This window comes from Odontesthes bonariensis, chromosome 1 (assembly GCF_027942865.1).
Source record: "Odontesthes bonariensis isolate fOdoBon6 chromosome 1, fOdoBon6.hap1, whole genome shotgun sequence".
In the NCBI taxonomy this organism is placed as follows: Eukaryota; Metazoa; Chordata; class Actinopteri; order Atheriniformes; family Atherinopsidae; genus Odontesthes; species Odontesthes bonariensis.
Genome location: NC_134506.1, coordinates 29,110,695 through 29,123,321, shown reverse-complemented (window position 1 = coordinate 29,123,321; position 12,627 = coordinate 29,110,695). Strand labels below are relative to the sequence as shown.

The following is a 12,627-nucleotide window of genomic DNA, read 5'->3' as shown; positions in this document are numbered from 1 at the left end:
GGTTGGAAATCACTAAATAAAGTATCACTCGCTGTATGCTCGAGGACTCTTCGCTAGTCTACTTCAGACCCGTCAGATATGTGAGGAAAGTCTGAAGTTATTCTGATGAGGGGGTGATCGCATTTTCAAGGTCCTCTTCCTGTTTGTGACGTTTTTGTCATCTGCAGTCCTTTTCTTGGGCCCCGTTACCCTGTGTTGCCTAAATTCTGTCTCCAGTTACCATTTTGGTGAAGAACAGACAAGAATACAGACAAATATTACTGTTTATTAGAGGGATGATTAGATCAGGACAGCTTTCCATCACACTACAAAATCACACTGGAACAAGCTGCTGCAGCAGAAATATTTCTACCCACTGCTTTGACTGGAAAAAGTCAATTTTCTTAAATCATTCTAATGCAAAACACAATGAACCTACTGCATCACAATGATCAGTTCTCCTGTAAAGGGTTGTGGGATTACTCAATAAAGAGGAAATTAGGAGTGCCACCACATTAAATTTGACCTGATCAGCACTGGTTTTGGTTTTAACGCGAGCCATCAGATGTGTGCTCGCAATAATGTTAGTGGGTTAGTCACCAGCTGAAGCACTGCCTGCGTAAAGCAGCCATTAATGCCTCTGACCATAATCCTCAGCTGTCTTTATGTTTGTTTTCCTCTGATTGATAATCCACCATTTTTAGAAAAATTGTAAGCAACGAGCATGTGTGGATTATTGGGTGCATTTTGGAAAAAGAAGAAATGTTTGCGTGTTCGGCGCTTACAGTCGGATCAATAAAATGCTGGTGGTAAAGATCAGAAGAGACTCATCTACTGTACCGTTTCACCCACAGCAGGATGTTTGTAGGTAGCTGTTTGTCGAATATATTTCTTCGGCTCCTCTTTCTCTTTGACATCTGCCTCTCTCCTGCTGTTTGTCCACATTTAGTTTGAGTTTTATCGTGACCGGCTGCCTAATTTCATCTGGTCTGCCTTCATGTTGTACATAGATTTTTAGAACTATGTGATGACTAATCTGCCTTCTGCCTCTCCTCCTGTACATGAGCCCACAGCAATCTGTTTTTGGACCTACGGTAACTGTCTGTACTCTTGTCTCGACTGCTCGCAAACAATAACCGCTGTGCTTTTACCTCTAAATGGGACTGCGTGCTGTGAACACTACAGCATTAAACTCAACAAAAAGAAAGGGGAACTCTCTACTTTCCAACCACAATGACTGAAGCCTGTCTTTGTTAAAAATGAATCATCCACATTTTTTTTTGCAGTTCTTTTACCTGCAGTCTACTAAACTTGTTGTATGTTTCACTTTGTTGATTTGAATTCTGTGTTATAAGTCACAGAGAACACAATCTAACCGGTGTTCCACTTAAAGTGGAGTTCTTCAAAATAACTGCTGAGAATTTGGAAACTGCTTCTCATCGATGCTTGAAATCTGCTCCTTTCAGAGAATATCTGCAGCCGTGAAAAGTCAAGAATCTCTGAAGCTGTCTGCCCTCTGAAATGCTTTGACAATCAGTAAACACCGAGTCAAGACCAGGTTCCCGATCGCTCCCGTTTGCGACGGACGATGGCGGCTACGTCTTGTTTGAGTGTGGAGACGCTCTGCTCCAGCTGCTCTGAGAAGTCTCTCAGCAGACGACTCTGCTCATCCACAAACTGTCTGAGTCCCAGCAGGTCCGACTCCTCCTGGAGAACACGAACGCAACGTGTTTACAACACTTCATCGTCCGAATGTAAAAAATGCTTCACAGTTTCCAAAATTTTTACTTCCCCACCCACAGAATGAGAGTCAGAGACTTGCTATTTCTGACTGACGCATACACACTTAAAGTAAGCCATTTAAAACCAGGCCAAAATGACAACACAAGCCATCTTCAGACCACCTACGCGGTATCTTAAAACCCACCGTGGGATCCCAACAGGACATGGATACATACACTGGGCCTGTGTCTGCGGAGGCGCTGCAGCTGAGCCCTTACTGAGGTCATACTGTGGTAGAACACTTTCAGAGCACGAGCAAACTCTGCGTCACAGCTGGGCCGCAGCAACCGAACGCGCCCACTCTCTCCACCTGAAACCAGAAGGGAGAAAGGTGCACGTGTGAGAGTGATGGCTCAGGACAGAGCAGCTTTTACGGTGCGTTCAGACCGGACGCGGCATTTTTTGCACGACGTGATTAAATACAAAGTCAATGCAAAGACGCTTCATTCGAGCGAATGACAAGACGCGAATTCGCACGAGTTCAGAAAATCCAACTTTGGCGAAATATTCGCGTCACGACAGCCTATCAGCGTTGAAATTCTGGACGACTGACGTCATGCGTCCCGGGATCTTTTTAATTGATTTATCTGCCACTCACTGGAGACAGATGGACAGGCGCTCCGCAGCTGAAATGGAGCGCCTGTAGTTGGTGTCCTGCCGAGAGATCACGGCACCGATCCTCCCGAGCAGGTCATCAAACTGGGTCCTGGTGAGCCTGAAATACCGCTGGAAGCGGCCGTCATCCAGACGCAACTCCTGGAGAAGGCGGTGAAATTCTCCGAGCTGAGTGCACCTCCGGATGATGTCACTGACCCAGACACGACGGCGTGTGCGTTTCTTTGCGAAAATTCGCTCGTTCGCGCGAATAACGCGAGTAAATTCAACTGCAAAACTTGCGCGAGTAAGAAATATACCGATGGAACTTTCTGTTGTTTTTTTTTTAAATGATAGCAAACTGAGTGTATTGGGAATGTTTCAGTTACCGTTCCTGGTCGAGTGTAATTGCTCTCTCAGACTGTGATTTTCTTTCCTCAGAGAAGCATTAACACTCTTTAGTTCCTCTAAGTCCTGTTGAAGAGCTCTGACTGAGCAACTGAGCTCTGCAGAGTCCACAGCCTGCAACACACACACACACACTCAGACACATTTATGTGTATACACAGTGTTTGACATTTTAGTTGTCAAGTGTCTTTGAACCAAGCGACAACTTGACTTTTAGCTGAAATCTGGAATTTCTCATCACCTTCAAAACTGAATAAGATAGTTGAGAAGTGTTGTTTGGTGCTGCTGCTGGCATAAGAAAAACAAAACAAAAAAACCCTCTAACATCAAACTCACTGCAGCTTCTGGTGAACCTTCCTCATCGATGATGAAGATGCCCTCTGCAGTCATCCTCATTGCCTCCAGGGATGACCTCAGGTTAGTGCAGCCCTCTGAGGAAGAAACCAACTCAAAGCAGCAGTTTTTAATGACAATTTCTACAATTACCTTTTCAATTGTTTATATATATTCTTATTGATATGTTTATACTTCCTGCAGAGAAACATCTACGGTGAGTCTAGTCTGTGCTCACAATGCGTAACAATCTAATTTAATCCCTCTCACGCTTAAGAGTGATTATGCTTTGCTTTGTCTATTGCTCTGAAATAAAAGACCATTGTACAACTTTCGACCATCATCCCTCCATGACTTCATCCTCACCTTGAAGGCCCCAGAGCTCCAGCACCACAGCGCTGCTCTGCAGGTAGTCCAGCAGACGTTGGGAGGCATGGGGGGACACAAAGTGGACCCTGTGATCCAACAGTGGATTGATGTTATGCCACACTGCTGGAGTGTAGAGAGGCTGGCTGCAGTCAAATAACCTGAAACTAACGGGGTGTGGAGATGACAGAATGTCAGCAGTTAAATGAATGTCTAAGTCCACAAATCAAAGTCCGTTCTCTGCAGATTCGGGGCTCTACTTCATTGTGCTGTCATACTCCCTTCATGCGGCCCTGCAGATCCCTACATGAAGCTGTACACGCCTCACCCGATCTGAACACCTCGATTGCGAGCCTCTCTGATCCAGCGAACCCCACAGCACTGATCCAGGACCAGCTGGAAGTCCATTCTTCGTCCCAGTACCTCAGATGGGTCAATCAGGATGTCATCTTCACCCAGAGGGCTGGAAAATGATAATGCTTAGTTACTGACACAGCGCTGTGTATGTACCAAAGTGTCTGTATGTGTGCGTGCGTCATACAGTCCAGTGGAAGTGCATGGAACCAGCTCTGCTTGTAAAATGGCTTCCTCTGTGCCCTCTGACCCCAACACCTGTAAACAGAGATGATCAGCCAGTCACTATTTTCATCTGTCATTTTCCGATACATGTGTGTATGAAGTATATTTGAACACCTCTAGTTGCTCTTCCAGAGGGATGCGGAAGGCCAAAGACTGAAGCCAGAGGTGAGCAGTGCCAAGGAGCAGAGGCTCAACTGGATCCCAGAATGGATCTTTGTCTCTGGGTAATGTTACAACTGACAACCCTTCTACTCTCTGACGGAAGAAAGCAAAGATAAGTCACGTGTTAAAACTACTGTTACTGCTCTGAAATGCAGTGTATGTCAAGCATTGATCATTTAGAAACAAATATATTCTTTGTGTATTTCTTCCTTTTTTTTTTTATCTCAAATGTTCAGCTCAGCAACACAAAATATTCTCGAAATGAGTGTGAGCAATGCTCTTCTTACTAACATACGTTGTCTTCGCTCTGCTCAGCCTGGTGCTGCTGGTAGGTTTCCTCCATGAGAAACTTGCGGTTGACAAACTTGGCCTTGGACCACATCCAAACCTGAGAAGCAAATTCAAGAACTGAAATCATAGCAGCTTTTGAATGACTGTGCATGAAAGGACAGAGAGAACGACAGACACCCACCTGTTTGCTTCCCTTAGAGGTGACTCTGACAACAATGTCTTTCTGAAGATCGTGACCTTTGGAGTCCGACAGCGTCAGATTCTTGATCTCAAGCTTAAACTCCACCCCCTGAAAACACAGCAGACCATAACCGTCGTCACATGAGAGGGCAGATTCCAGAAATGTGCTATTTGATTTTCAAAAAACAACTATTTTTAATAAGAGCGTCCAAACTCCAGGAACACCAGTGAATGTGAACCTTGCTAAGTTCCTGGCTCATCTGGTTGGCCTCCGCCACCATGGGCATCAGTTTGATGTAGTCGTAGAAGACTGCGAGAAGACTGGGGTCTGTCTGAGAAGATCCAGCACTGGACTCACCTAATCTCAGACAGGTGGAAAGCATTCTGCAACTGTCTCGTTCCAGAGATCAAATTCCTTCTCTTAGACTTACTGATCCTCTCACTCACCCAGATGGATGCCCTCAGCAGCAGCCAGTTCAGACTGGAAGTAATCGTAATCATAACGGCTCCAGTCATCCACGCCCCTCTCGGATGGATAGCCAATGAACAGGTAGGTACAGTTGGAACCTAAAATCAGACGATCCTACAAAAGAAAAAGAAAATTGTGTGTATTTCAGCTGCATGCAACACAGTTCCGTCATATAATTGTAATGTGGGTCAAGACCGACCAGGTGCTGCAGTTCAGTTGTTTGGGAGACAGCGTTCCCATTGATGATGACCTTTGACCCTGCCAGTGGGGTCAGTGTTACCTGCCGCTGCTCATTCCTGAACACAGCATGACGCTCCTGGATACTGAGCACATATAAGAGACACCACGAATGCAAGCTTAATGAATTCAGTCTCTAATATTCCTTCATTTTTGCTTTGTTTTTTTAAAAACTGAGAAAAAAAAGTCAAACCCTAAGCCCCTGATAGGGATGGATCGTGGGGAGGAGTCACAGAGCCCGATGCCCCACTCACCTGAAAAAAAAAAAAAAAGCTGTACAACCCTGTGTTCAACAAAGCACAGGCACTTATCAGAAATGAGGATGTAATAAACAGAAAGTGGTTGAAACTGACCTTAACTCATCTGAAAGGTCAACTTAACTAAAGTGTGAGAGAGTTGCACATCTTACATCATGCAGACAGACTAACCCTCCTGGATGAAAAGCTTAACGACCCCTGACAGCTGAGCATCCTCGTTAATGTTCAGGATGTAGGGATGCATCTGCATCATCCTCCTCTCCTAACAGTGGGCGACAGCAACAGGAACTTTATGAATGGCAGAAGGAGATCGGAAAAGAGCTGGAAAATCTAAACACGAAACATACGCAAGTATATCGTGTACGGAAGCACCGCAAAGTTTTGTGCAGATTTTTATGTTGATCAAGAACTACAGAAATTTAAAGCGTGTGTGTGTGAACCTGTGTGATGTTGGCATACTGCTGCTCCCAGTCTTTCAGCGCCTCCTGCAGGTGTTGTTCCCACAGAGTCTGAATGGCTCTGATCTGGAGCTCATTGTGGGTCAGAAGCTGACGAAGCTCCTCTGAACACAAACGGACACCTCTGAGAAACCTCCCTCACCTTCACCTGCAAAATCCTGTTCTGCTGGGTTTAAACACCAATTCTTACTGCTCTCGTCGCTGGCTCTTCGTCCCTCCTGTCCCATTCGGCTCAGTCGCTGCAGCAGTCTGGCGTTCTCAGCCTTCAGCTCTTTGATGAGCCGCTCAGTGGGGCTCTCATTCACTACTGCCCGGTTCTGGATACGTTTTGCCCTGAAGAAGAGGGGGCAGTAAAAAGACGAGGGGTGAACGTGAAGTTAAAACGGAGGTCACGAGGTCAAAAATGACAAGAAAGAAAGAAATGTAGAAAATGTGTGCAAGTGTGGCAGTCTGAAGCAGAGGAGACAGAGGGGATGTGTCTGAATGTTGCTGGTTGCCAACTTGAATTTAAAAACACTAAAATAGATTTACTGTACCTCTCAGCATAGCGGAGGGTGGAGAGAGACTCCTCGTAGCAGATATCAGCAGGGCTTAGGGTGGCAATCTTGAAAATCAATATCACAAATTATCATAAACTTTAAAAAAAAATTTTTTTTTTATCTCTGCCAAGTTAACTTTGTTTATAGTTAGCATTAGTTTTCACAAAGTGTTACCACGACGGTGCGACTGTTGCCCCCTAAAGCAGACTGCAGCAGCTTTGTGAGAACTGAGTCTCTGTAAGGAATGTGGACAACTTTCTTCCCCACCGCCATGTCAGCCAGAGCGCTGGAGGAGAGATGGAGGATGTGGAAAACACTTACAAACCGAACCACATGCCAACCAAATGAAACAAATCAGCAGGCCAACCTGATGACGTTGCCCAGGGTGGTGAGGCTCAGGTTGATGGCCGTGCCCTCTTTGAGTCTGTCAGCTTCTGACCCCGAGGACCGTTGGCGCTCACTGCCCGCCAGGTCCACCATGTTAATGTTGGACTGCTTCGTGATGCTCTCTTTAGAGAAGATCTTACAGGAAGTGTCAGTCATTTGAATAAACATAGATATAGAGAGATGCACACGCAGGCACACAAAAAAAACAAGACTTCATTGTTTCCTTTTAATCTGGAATGTGAATAAGGAACGCCAATCACAAAAACAGAATACACAAATGAGGGTGTTTTGATTTTGAGGTTTTGATCCAAACAAGCCACACTGTCGAGAAATTTTCACTGCCTCCTTGGTGTTAAGTCATAAAGATTAGATCAAACTATACTCTTCAAAATTTGTCATTTGTTTTTGCTTTACCCAAACTGGAATAGCGGGGCATACGTTCCTACCTGTTTGAGCTGGAGGATAATGAGCATGTGTGAGCGACTACTGTTGGCGTTCATGTGAGTGGCGGCCGTGGTTCGAGTCCTGGTCCCCTGTTCCATCAACTGCTCCACCTACAGAAACATTTTAGAAATCATACTTTTGAACAATGTTTCCCTCAGTAAGTACACTCCTCCTCAGAGAGTGATGCCTGTTTTCTTTCGTTTATCCCACCATTGATGATGTTTCAGTGGAGGTTGGGCACCTGTGTCCTGACAGGAGGATTTACAGGTCCAGTACCTGCCTTTAGGGTAGAAGTCTGGAGCAAAAACCTCAGTCCATCTGAAGTCCTTCACAATACAGTAGTAAAGCTGTTTCTTCACACTGTGGCTGAAACAACTCATCATTCAGCATCTCCCAACACCGTGTCCTCCTCCAACTCCTGAAGAGCTGTTTTGATGCTAAGAGTGGAACTGGATTCATATTACTGATAACAGGCCTTAATTTCGGCCTCTCCCATCCCCCTCCAAGGGCTGTTGGAATTCAAATTCTCATTAAACTTTTATTATTCTATAAATTATTATTTATCTATCTATTATTTGTAACGGTAAAATGCCAAAAACATTTTGGTTTTCCAGAAAAGAATAAGTCATCTCAATCAAACCTAACTAATGGTCCATAAGAGCAACTGAGAAAATCTGACTATCATTAACTCGAGAAAACAACCAGACACATGGGACCTTTTAAGCTTGCGACACTAAACTGTCTGCTGTTTGAGGAAAAGATACTGTCTAAATGAGGAGTGTTTTATTCTTTAAAAAAAACAACTAAATCTGTTTTCTTCTGCTATCTCCTGATAAGAAAAGAGAATAAGTGAGGATGTGGCTCCTCTCTAGACCTATCTCAGAAAATCAATAAAATCAAAACATAGATTTCAGTCTTCACCCAAAAACAAACTCCCCTAATTCAATGCCACACATTTAAAAATACCTCTCATAAAGAGCTTTGGCTTTGTGCTTAAACATAAGCGCTCTGGTGGAAATAAATGATGGATAGATGGATAGAGAGGGGATGGATTTAAAAAAGAAATAAGAAAGAAAGAACTTAAGATTTAGAGATCATCTTGTCGGGCCATCTACACATTTCTTTACGGACTGTGAAACACATACAGAGATGAAACTTTGACACTTTATGATGTAAGTGATGAAAGATAATATTCATGAAACACCCGTTTCACCGTTTAAAGACCTCAGAACGTGTGTTAAGATTTAGAGCATTACTTTAGTTGTTACCACAGAAAGCTCTACATTATAGTGCAGAAAACAAAACTGAGATGACTGTCCACTGTCTTAAAACTACAACAAAGATTAATTAGTTAGTTAACAATAAACTTGCTCTATAGATTTTGTTCCTCACTTTAATGTTTTCTTCCTCCAAATTATGATTTAATCAGCAGAGGACTCTAAACCCTCTGAGATCAAATACAAAACGTATGTTGCTCAAGTCAAATGGAGACTTGACTGAGTTGACTCAGGAATATTTTCTTCTTTTAGAGATGTTTTCCATGGATTTCTTTCACCTGTGGTGCACTCTCACACGGGATTGTACGAAGACCCTCCACATAGAAGCCTCTTTGCTGCTCCTCTCTGACCCGGAGTCCACATGGAGCACGAGACCCTCGAGACAGCAGGTCAACCACCTGGATAGAGGTGACACCCCAAAGAACAGCGTTGCACTAATCTGATGAATAGGATGCAAACCGAACATTTTTTAATAAATTTCAATGAAGAAACTCCCTGTTCCCATGGTTACCTGCTCATTATAGATTTCCAACATACTGAAAAAGACCTGCAGACAGACCAAGAACAAACTAATTTAGAATATTTAGCACGTGTTCCACTTGGCTAAACCCCTCCATGTTTGAAGAAATTCAGCTTGATAGTGTTTTTTTTTGTGTAATCTCACTGGCAGACAGACAGACAAACAGCGCTGATGTCATACATCTGCTCAGGTGAGAGTCTAGTTATGCTTCGAGCTTTTTCACCTGACACTGTCTGTTTTCCTGGTTGTCTCTGATGGCCTGAAACAGTCGGTCGCAGAGTTTAGGAACCAGGCCTTTGTTAGGCCCGTAGCCCATCATGGAGTAGCTCTTCCCTGATCCGGTCTGTCCGTACGCCAACAGCGTGGCGTTGTAACCCTGCAGATGTCATTTCGGGTCAGTCCATAATTGGGAGGGTTTGAGCATGATGACATAATGTGTTACAGATTACCAAGTGGAAGACACAGTGTTGACTACCTGCAGTGCATTCTGCAGTATTCCTTCTCCCAGGTCCTGGAACACCCTGTCCTGGAGGATGGATGATATATCATGAGCTGCTAATATGTACTTAAGCATCTTGTCCCCAGGTGTTATCTATTGATTTATTTATTTTTGTTCATGATTGATTGCATAATTCTTCAAATAAAAAAAGAACTGACCTGGTCAGCATATCGTCCCCCTGGTTCCTCTGGACCGTAGAGGCCGCTGTGGTCTCTTGTGAATCCACTGTGCGACCAATAGGCATAATCGAAACAGAACGATCGTCGGCTCTGAGGGTCACGTGGGTCCTGGATGCTGATGGAGGTCGACACCATGGAGACGACACAGCGGCTGCCTGCATCCCTCTCTCTCTGTGCGAGGGAGGACGTTATATTCAAAGATGGCTCCGCATTACACAGCAGAAACAACTCTGAAATGATGACACAACTGATATAAGTTGCATCTGTTTAAAGTCGGAGCCATCCCAATCAATGCTTTTAGTGCGTACCAGGATACTCAACATGAAACAGAAATGTGAACAGCTGTCCCATGATTCTTTTGATTTGTAAAATGTGTTAACATTGTGAATAAGAGAGTGCATCTTCAGCTAAAGCAAAAACAGCTATTTTAATTTTATTTTAATTTTACCTAAAAGTAATCTCAACCCCCACCAAACTCTGGATTTTCTAATTACTAACACTGGGACAAAAATAAATCTAAAATATGTATATGAAACATCAAGGCTCTGTAAGGTTTTATATTCACTACTGACAAACCATCTGTCGAAATAGTTTGAAAACATTTCCGTAAAACAGCAGCTTTCTTTCTCTTATTTTTTTTTTGTTTGAGACAAATAAGAATAGCATAAAGTAATTGTTATGAAATAAGTATACATATAGTCCTATCTACATCTTTTAAGTAGTTTTGGTGCCTAAACCTAATCAAAGTGTGACTGAAATCCAAGCGTTGATAATGAAAAAGAACATTTAAATCAACCAAATCTAAAAATAATGTGACTTTTTGTCTTTTTGTCTCTGGTCATAAGCCTGTGTCTCTCAGGTAAAGTTCCGTATTGGTGCAGAAACTTTGTGAGCACTATCAGGACAGTTAAAAGTCAAATGTGTAAAAGCTATACATTTACACCAGAATACAAAAAACATTGACAAAAGAAAGCCGTGGGACGCACAGCCCAGAGTCTCGTAGTAACAAAATGGTTGGTGTCAGACCTGGTTGCTGGGTTACCAGGGTGAAGGATGTAAACATGAACCACAGTGACATGAAAACTCCTGCCCGTTTTCATTCTTCATACAAATGTAAAGAACTTTGAGCGGTACTCTCGCACAAACCAAAAACTCCAGCCACTTTCTTCACAGGATGTGCACAAGCCAACACAGTTTAGTGTCCACTGTGATGACAGTTTGTAACCCTGCTGCTGTCACACCAAGTCTGACTTTTAGAAATGCAACTAATATTAGCTCAGCATGACGCTTTAACTTAGTGATATTACGTGTACCGTGGCTACATGTACATTTGATTTTATAATTTTCCAGTTGGCATGTCACTTAATCCTCCAGGGTTACAGAGGAGAGACCATCTGTCCTGTTGTCAGTGAACAGCATCTGTCATGATCTGTAGGCACATTAGCACACGTCATGGGTAACTTGCACATCTGTGATTATCTCGATCAAGACATACTTTATTGTCCCTTGGGGAAGTTTGTCTTGGACTCAAACTGCTGTGCTTCACAACTAATTTTTAAAGTAGAAAGATGCACAGTACAGCACATTTCACAAAACACAGCTCCACCTCATTAATGCTGAGCTATTTAGAAGATTTTGGAGCAACGTATACAGCTGTTGAGTTGACAGTGTTTTGGGGATGCTGTTGTAACAACTGAACTGTCTCCAACCAAGACCCGTCACCCACTGAACAGATTTGGTGCATTATGAGACAAAGAAATATGACTTCAAGGTACACACAAGAAACTTGTGCTAAAGAAAAAATAAATAAAAGGACCAGACTCAGTGAGGCCCTGAACTATTGGGCTGCTGAAAGAAGATGTGACGCAACGCAGTGATCAACAAGCCTCTCTCCCGTTTCTGTCTAAATGTATCTTTTGACTCAACTTTGAAATAAGATTTTGTTTCAAACAAATGAATTTCAACGTTTGATGAATTTGCAGAACGTTTTTCAGTTAAATAGCCTACTAAGTTTAAAGGACTTGCAATTTTAAACACAGCATTCAAACATTTTAGGAAACAGGGATGCACATAGTTACACACACTCATGAAGAAAAAAAAGTTGTATTGAGTAAGAAATGGAGAACACTTCAAAACGATAGCACACTAACCTTGTTGAAGGGTCGCACTCTGACGGCCACTTTGACACAGTCCTTACTGTGCATGTCTGAGGCTTTAGCTCTCATGGCGCAGCTGGCAGCTTATCAGCACAGGAGACAGGAAGACGGAGTGATCAGCTCCTTCCTCCAGAACAACACAACACTGTGTCGAGTTACACAGTGACGCGGACACGGGGCTGTATGTCAGGGACGATGGTACACACACCTGCCTGAAAATGAGGTCCAGCTGATGTTGGCTTGGTTTGATCACTGAGGAGTTGATGCTGCTGTAAACATGTAAGTTTCAATCAAAACACTGTTGAAGGCACAACTACATACTATATTCACACGTTAACTCCTAACACGGCCACTGATCAGTTATTTGATCAAATGAAATGATTACCAGGATTCAGTTTAACGGTCTTTTTTTTCTTGGTTTCTTTCATCTTCTTTGTTAGCGAAGTGGAGCAGCAGGAAAAGGCTGGTTTCACTTTCACCTCATCTAGCGCTATAAATTATAGAAGAGATACAGATCTCTATGTTTACAGA

The 12,627-nt window shown here is 43.2% G+C and overlaps 1 protein-coding gene across 4 annotated transcripts; it reads right to left on the bottom strand.

Moving 5' to 3' along the window:
• Positions 1-245: 245 nt before the first annotated feature.
• Positions 246-12,244, bottom strand: kif28 (kinesin family member 28). 4 transcript variants are annotated; one of them, XM_075463231.1, is made up of 27 exons: positions 12,091-12,244; positions 9,920-10,111; positions 9,738-9,788; positions 9,486-9,638; positions 9,254-9,289; positions 9,021-9,140; positions 7,468-7,575; positions 7,002-7,156; positions 6,809-6,920; positions 6,632-6,699; positions 6,286-6,428; positions 6,078-6,199; positions 5,809-5,899; positions 5,574-5,634; positions 5,343-5,466; positions 5,122-5,257; positions 4,914-5,032; positions 4,676-4,783; positions 4,499-4,591; positions 4,156-4,296; positions 4,004-4,074; positions 3,791-3,925; positions 3,463-3,629; positions 3,100-3,194; positions 2,745-2,877; positions 1,938-2,071; positions 246-1,686 (listed from the first exon to the last, which is right to left on the bottom strand). In XM_075463231.1, the coding sequence occupies exons 1-27, from the start codon at positions 12,163-12,165 to the stop codon at positions 1,528-1,530; spliced, it is 3,102 nt and encodes a 1,033-aa protein (XP_075319346.1). In that variant the 5' UTR covers positions 12,166-12,244; the 3' UTR covers positions 246-1,527. The 4 variants fall into 4 exon arrangements, with proteins under 4 accessions (XP_075319346.1, XP_075319365.1, XP_075319372.1 ...); XM_075463250.1 differs by having other exon boundaries at positions 9,920-10,170; positions 12,091-12,167; XM_075463240.1 differs by having other exon boundaries at positions 1,544-1,686; positions 1,907-2,071.
• Positions 12,245-12,627: the final 383 nt, after the last annotated feature.

What these genes read in the sequence shown, in the direction of transcription:
- kif28 (XM_075463231.1), bottom strand. Translation starts at nt 12,165, where the DNA reads ATGAGAGCTAAAGCCTCAGACATGCACAGTAAGGACTGTGTCAAAGTG. An exon ending in CGTGTGAGAGTGCACCACAG is followed by an intron (nt 7,576 to 9,020) that starts GTGAAAGAAATC and finishes ATGTTTCTGTAG; the next exon opens with GTGGAGCAGTTGATGGAACA. An exon ending in TAAGCTTTTCATCCAGGAGG is followed by an intron (nt 5,635 to 5,808) that starts GTTAGTCTGTCT and finishes TTTTTTTTTCAG; the next exon opens with GTGAGTGGGGCATCGGGCTC.